The sequence below is a fragment of the Colletotrichum costaricense genome (assembly GCF_030867565.1).
Source record: "Colletotrichum costaricense strain IMI 309622 chromosome Unknown Scaffold_1.1, whole genome shotgun sequence".
NCBI lineage: Eukaryota > Fungi > Ascomycota > Sordariomycetes > Glomerellales > Glomerellaceae > Colletotrichum > Colletotrichum costaricense.
The window spans coordinates 2,662,621-2,669,834 of NW_026848230.1; the positions used below are offsets into that span (position 1 = coordinate 2,662,621).

Sequence of the window (7,214 nt, forward strand, 5' to 3'; positions counted from 1 at the left end):
TATCCGTAGGCCATAAGACTGCGCATTTCGCTGGACAGAATGCGTTTAGGAAATTTCTCGATTGTGAAACCCGTCTGACAGACGGTATGCAGGCAGTTACGGCTGATGCAGTAATTTTCATTCCGAAACGCGCACCAGGGCATCCTGCTCCGAAGAAAATTAGGCGATGGGATCCTTTACCTGCTGCACACGATACATCGGCTGCAGAATTCGATATTTAATCCCTCTCCAACCGGCTAAAGACTGTGGTTGTATTGGCCAGCAGTCTACCAACTTGAGTTTCATTGCCCGCGACATTAGCAATATGCAATATTTTGAACGACTTTACCCGAGAATTGGAGTCTAAGAAGTAGATACCTAGTAGCTTATGTAACTCAATACTTACAACATGAAGCCTTTCATGATGCTATCTGCACCAGAACGTAGCGCAGACTCTAGGCCACACCAACCTTGAAAGGTTCTTCAGAATATTAGACTACCTAACGCCTTTTTACATGCATCTCACATTGATCGCGAGTCTTGTTACCTACATTATGTCCTTTCGCTCGTCCATTCCGTTCCAGCGCCGATGGCTAGACCCCTCGTGCCCCTCCGTGCCTGCTCCAACTCTGAAGCTAAGGTACCGTGGTACCTCCACTCAATCAAAGACACTCCACTTACCCTGCCAGGCATAATTCTCTGCTTCCTATTGGAGGAACATCTTGGACGTAATTTCTCCGTCCACTCATTTGACTTCCATCTCCATCACTTCCAACCTTCTCCAACACTTCAACGACGCACAAATCCATGCCACTCCATACGCTTCGTATCGCCGGCCAGCCTCTCACATATCGTTGCAAAGAGGTTACAGCGATGCACTGCGCCATCTGCTAGATGCTCTACTGTTTCAGTGGCCTTACCGGTTCTCTCCCGCCGGCCACAGGCTGCGGTCATCGGAGCTGACCGGTAGCGATCCGGACTTGCTTAGAGAAAAGTCATCGCTGGCACAGAGCATAGTTTACTTGGCTCGTCTCCAGATACACAGCAAGACATCTTACCGAATTCACTTCTTGATGCTGACCGTAGGGTTTCAGTATCTTCTGAGCTGAACACCACTGCCGCCGTGGCTCTCGTCACTTTCCTCGTCTCCAATATGCCGCTCAGTGCGTCTACACTTCTGGCGGTGTCGATAGGTCAAAAGAGAGATGACAACGGAAAAGAGTTCAACTCATGCACGACGGGCGAGCAAACCCGAGACTGGGCTACCAATCGCCGGATGATTTGCCAGGCACCCTCCGGCCTGCAGCTGTGCATGTCCCAGTTCAGCGCTAATGCTCAAGACGGGCTTGACTGGCCTTGTGCTGCATGACCAGACGACAGCTCTCCCAATAATGCCATCTTTCTCATCACCGTCTGGTATTGCCCTCCACGCGCGTTTTCAGATTTCGGACACCACCCAGCCCTGTGCTGGTTGCCTCCGTGCAGATCTCGTGGCATTGGCGCAATCCATCTTCCCAGCAGATCCTGCCCACGACACAGGGCTACAGCTTACAGCAGATGCATCTTCCCTACCGTCTATTACCGGAGCCCACGGACCACAGACGTGGGTGGGCGATGTTGGATGGATCGGAGCTTCAAGGGAAGTCCCTTGCTTGTCTCGGATTTCCTTCGTCTTGTGACGTGTGACGACTGTCTTTTCTCGAAGTCTGCAAATACCCCGCCATGACTGAGAGCCCTGCCCAGAGGATTCCTCCTCAAAGTGGGACTGAAACGCAGCGAGCCGACTTCATCCTCACCAATGCTGTCCATATCTTCACTCAAGATATCTGCAAATATGTGAGCTTGACCATCATTATCCTAGTAGGCTAATGCGGGCCATCAAAGAGTAGGAATTGGACACCAAAAGCCTCATTGTTGAGCTACCTGGAAACAGGAACCGCTTGCCGCAGTACCGGCGATGCACCTCGTTTCTCTGCACACTCCACCCCCTTCTCCATTTCTCTTAGCGTTCTTCTCGTCTAGTTTCCGATTGCCCCTCCCCCTCCCTCCCCCAACTGGGGGTGCAAGGGAGCGTCCCAAGGTGGCCCCGTTGTGCAGTTGTTAGCTTCTCCGGTCTTGGCTTTGAGTCTACACGATGCTCGATAGTTCGGGCCAATGTCCACACGAGCAAGGCCCTCGCGACATGTCAAATATTTATTTCTAGACTCATCCCACCCCACGCGGGCTTGCTGATACTGGAACAAGCCCATTAGCTCACGGAAATCATCCCGTCCTCCTCGTCGTCTCTCTTCTTTCTCCCTCCTATAAATACAACACCGGTCTCTACTCGTCTCTCTGGTAAGTATTACCTCTCACCTCTACTCACCAACCACACCACTCTTCTCTTGTGCTCTTCACCTCTACAACCTACCCCTCTCACTCACACTTTGCTCACAGCTCTCTCATTCATCCAGCTCACCCACCAAACCAGCCCATCATGACCGTCTCCAACGGAAGCAGTGGCGCTCGCCGCCCCCTCCCCGTCGGCATCTACGCCCCCACCATGACCTTCTTCGACCCCGAGACGGAAGATCTCGACATCCCTACCATCAAGAAGCACGCCGAGCGCCTGGCCAAGGCTGGTCTTGCCGGTCTGGTCGTCATGGGTTCCAACGGAGAGGCTGCCCACTGCACACGCGAGGAGAAGCTGGCCGTGACCAAGGCCACCCGTGAGGCTCTTGACGCTGCCGGCTTCCAGAGCACCCCCATCATTCTCGGTGCCACCGAGGGCAGTGTCCGCGGCACCATTGAGCTCTCCAAGGCCGCCCTCGAGGTCGGCGCCGACTACTCCCTCATCCTTCCCCCCTCCTACTTCCGCGCCCAAATGGACGAGCAGGCCATCTACGACTACTTCATCGCCGTCGCCGACCAGAGCCCCATCCCTCTTGTCCTCTACAACTACCCCGGCGCCGTCTCTGGCATCGACATGGACAGCGACCTGCTCATCAAGCTGGCGGAGCACCCCAACATCGTCGGCACAAAGTTCACCTGCGGCAACACGGGCAAGCTCACCCGCGTAGCCCTCGCCACCAACGCAAAGACCCCTTGGTCAGAAGGCTCCGGCTACATGGCCTTTGGCGGCATATGCGACTTCACGGCCCAGACCCTCGCCAGCGGCGGCAGCGGCATCATCGCCGGCGGTGCCAATGTCATGCCCAAGGTCTGCGTCAAGGTGTGGAACCTCTACTCGGAGGGCAAGAGGGACGAGGCCATTGAGCTCCAGAAGAAGCTCAGCCGCGGCGACTGGTTCCTGACAAAGGCTGCCATCGCGGGCACCAAGGGCGCCATCCAGAGCTACTACGGCTACGGAGGCTTCCCAAGACGGCCTCTGAGACGTCTGGAGAAGGCCCGTACCCTTTCTATTGAGGAGGGCATCAAGGAGGTCATGGACATTGAGAACTCCCTCTAATTGGAAGGTAATCTTCCTCGTTCTCATGATTTCATGCACTCATGAGAAATGATTTCAGCGTGCGGGCAACTTTTTTTGTGCCCGGCGTGACAGATGGTGGGGTAAACGTCCCCCTTCCCACCGATCACGGCCGTGGGGGTAGTTTCCCCGGGCTAGGTCTCGGAAGAATGTCCGGGGTGATGATGTGCCGAGCTCTTTGGCGTACCCCCCACCTCACTCTCACCAAGGTACCTAGCCTGACATAGCTCGAACTTTTTTGTCCTCATCCCTCCAAAAAGACACAAAGTGGGTTGGCATCTATCGATAGTTTTATAGGGAGTTTTTGGGCGCGGAAATAACGATTTGGGATGAGAGGTTGCATTTGTTGGTGCCACAACCAACTTGGTACTCTTGCACTAAGAGGTGCGCATAGTCAGAGATATTGTCCTCGGGACCGAGTATCCTAGGGGAGCCTCATAATAGATTTGATGATTTTTTCAAATGACTGTTCATGTTTCATTAATCATGCGTCTCTACCGTATTTTTCTATACCATGCAGCAACGGTTCCAGTACCAAATTGCGCTTCCACTGTATGTCTGCGTTAAATATCACAGACCACCTAGACTCTATACCGCCTCGGATCCAGCTCCGAGATATCGGCGCTGGCCGTCTTGCCGTCGAGTATATACTCGGACATGAGTTTTCCCGTCGCGGGACCGTTCTGGATGCCCCAGCACGTGTGGCCGGCCGCGAGCCATAGGCCCGGGACCGATGTCGCGCCGATGAGGGGGCCAGACTCGTGTTGGGGCAGGTAGCACGCCTGCTTCGCCTTGACGGAGGCGGCTGCCAGGGCGGGGCTGACGGTGGCGATGTACGAGATGATGTCGTCGCAGTTGGCTTCGTCTACTTGGACCTTGTCTGCTGTGTCTGGGAGGGGTGCGTCTTCATCTGGTTCGCCTAGAGTGTGGGGAGTATTGCCGTAAGCTTTGTGTCTTTGATGACTTGGGGTTTGGTTTTTGAATATGTCTAAGGGGAAGGGACGGGAAGGGGGAAAGGGGGCAACGAACCACATGCATACACCTCGCCATACGGCCGCGCATAAATCTCCGGGTCGACGACGCGCTTGTGTTTTCTTTTTTGTCCTTTGCTGACCCGGTGCTCCGGCACAAAGTCGGCCGGGAGCCTGATGCTGGTGAAGACGGCGTAGGGGCTCACGTCGGCGTTGTAGACGACACTGTGGGCCCGCAGGCCCGTGACTTTGGACCGCGGCAGCAGGCGACCGGTCCACGGCCCCGCGGACACTAGGACGTCCGTCACGTCGTCGATCGTCCGGGTCTCGTTGGACTCGCGATCAAGGTACTCGACGCTCTTGACGCCGCCGCCGCCGCCGCCGCCGCCTGCGCTCTCACCGGAGATAATCCTCTTCAGCTGCGCGTTGGTCCGCACCTCGACGCCCTTTTCCTGCGCCAGCGCCGCCATTGACGTGGTGAAGTCGTAGGGATGCACCTGCGCCGTCTCCGTCGCTCCGGGCCTGCCCATCTCGGCGTACGTCTCGACGGCGGCCCGATCGATCCAGTCGAGGTCCCCCGGCACGACGCCGCCCGAATCTCGCAACATGGCCTCGGCGGCCTCGTCCTGCTTCGGCAGCCTTTCCCACCCCTTTTCCTGCTCGCCTTCGTTGGCGCCAGGCACGACAGCCTCAGGTTTCACGGCAGCTTGTTTAATGTTCTCGAGCGTCTGCTTCGTGACGCGGGCCTCGAAGCTGCCGCAATTGACGCGCCGGTAGCCCCATCTCTTCTCGCCGCCGTGCTCCGCGGCGAGCTCCTTGTGCAGGCGGTAGGAGAGTGGAACGAGGCAAGACGGGTAGGCCCAGAGGGCGAGTAGGCCGCCCGCTTTGCCAGAGGCGCCTGAGGCGATGGCAGTGGCCTCGAGGATTGTGATGCGATGGAGGGCAGGGTTGTATTTCGGGTGTCTTGTGAGGAAGTAGGCCGTTGTGGAACCGATGATGCCGCCACCTGCAAAGTGGCCATGCCCTTGATGTCAGTCTACTTAAAGTGGCGACGACGACGAAGACGACCCTGTTGTGTAGTAGACGTACCGACGATGACAATGTTGCGCTTTGCTTGGGGATCCATGGCTGGCAAGGGCGGTGTTAGTGTCGACAGGGCCTCTTCCTCGAGTATCCGTCTTGCAATGTCGAGTTGTCGTTTCTCGCGCCGCTGCTTCTTCGTCTTCTTCCTGACGGCGGGCATTTCGTCACCCCGTGGGGCGGCCGTGTCCTGCTTGACCCTGAGCTCCTCGAGGGGCACGGTCCGTGGCGGGGTAAGTTCCTTATCGATAGCGCGTGGTGACGGCGGCGGAACGTTGATAGAACGAGACCGCGGCCGGGCTGCGGCCCCCCCTCTTCAAGGTACTTTGGAGCAGGTATCCGGTTCTGTTGGTAGCGGGTTGCAGTAAAGTCTCGAGCAGCCTGGCGTGATTCGGGTGATTCGCGTACTGGTGATTGGGAAAGATTGCGCTGAGAGAGACCGGGGCGGCAATTGGCTCAGGGTCGACCTTGCATTCCAAATACGGAAATCACCTCGGCGAGGGAGCTATGACGGAACAAGCATTGATCCGCCTCGGCTCGGCTGCGTCCTGCTTAGTAATTGACAATCGATGGGTGGCCAAATACCGATAACGTTATGAGCCGGTCTGGCGTGGCTGCGTGAGCCCCTCCATTGGATTTGAGATACCTACCTAGCCTCCCCGGCTCTTCGGTGCTCTTGCCTCGACTCGGGCAGTCTGCCGCCACGGAAGACCCGGACTTCAAAGTTGGTGCTGAACAAACTCGCAAAAGTCGATGCTTCAACACCCATCTGGACTGGCCGACTCGGGCACCGGAACAACAAATTCAGCCGACTGGCTCCACTCTCACATGAAGAGCCGGGTCTCGCGTTCGCTTCATCAATCCGAAGTAGTGATTCAGTATTGACAAGCTGATGAGTTGCCAGAGATGATGTCTTTTGGTTGACTTCAAGCGAGAATCTTGGGAACAGAGCTTACTGTATGAGCTGCGCTTTGTAGGCAATGCACTGTTGATACACATCTATCCACCTACCAGTGTCACCAGCGACCAAAGACAAGCTGTTACACTGGCATGTCTAGATCGAAACAAAACGGAACCAGGACATGCCGTCCCGTACCTCGGCCGATGCAGAGCTTGTCGACCCTCCCGCATCCATCGTGACGGAGCCCCACTTTCGACCGAAGACCCCGTCGTGCCCCTCTTGTTCTGGCCCATTCGAGGTGTCAAAGTGCAGCTCTGTGGAGGCATTGGAAGTGCGATGGTGCAACACTAACGGTAATGGAAGGTATCCGTAGGCAATTACGGAATACTGTGTACGCATACGTGGTACCTTGGTCTGTTGGTGTGGCTTCGATGCGAGTGCACGCCCGTGCCCGGGGACCCCATTGGAAACCGGATTGAAACTTTGTCCCGGCAGCACCACTGGCGAAGGGAACAGGCGTGACAGGAAAGGACGACGCACTTCCCTTCCCGTCCGTCCCTGCATCACCCAATCCCTCCCTCGTGGCGTCACGCATGGCATGTTTCGTCAACTACATACCAGAGCCTTCTCTCTCAAAACAACTTCCACTGCTGCTTCCGTAGCTGTGCATCATCCAAGACTTTTTCTTCCCTACATCTACTCGCTCAAAACTTGTGCATCATCGCCGGACCGACCGCAACTAATCAACAAGATCCAATTGCGGGGTAATTTTAGAGCTATCGCAGAACAGCAACGCCAAATTCACACAACCGCAGCA

At 56.2% G+C, this 7,214-nt stretch overlaps 2 protein-coding genes across 2 annotated transcripts; one reads left to right on the forward strand and one right to left on the reverse strand.

Annotated features, from left to right (window-relative positions):
* Nucleotides 1–2,455: 2,455 nt before the first annotated feature.
* Nucleotides 2,456–3,427, forward strand: CCOS01_00940 (dihydrodipicolinate synthetase; the record flags this gene model as incomplete). Its single annotated transcript, XM_060449136.1, has 1 exon — nucleotides 2,456–3,427. One exon carries the CDS (start codon nucleotides 2,456–2,458, stop codon nucleotides 3,425–3,427), a length of 972 nt encoding a protein of 323 aa, XP_060320574.1.
* A 599-nt stretch (nucleotides 3,428–4,026) lies between these two features.
* CCOS01_00941 (FAD dependent oxidoreductase) lies at nucleotides 4,027–5,659 on the reverse strand (the record flags this gene model as incomplete). Its single annotated transcript, XM_060449137.1, has 3 exons — nucleotides 4,027–4,364; nucleotides 4,475–5,440; nucleotides 5,506–5,659. 3 exons carry the CDS (start codon nucleotides 5,657–5,659, stop codon nucleotides 4,027–4,029), a joined length of 1,458 nt encoding a protein of 485 aa, XP_060320575.1.
* Between the last annotated feature and the right edge of the window lie 1,555 nt (nucleotides 5,660–7,214).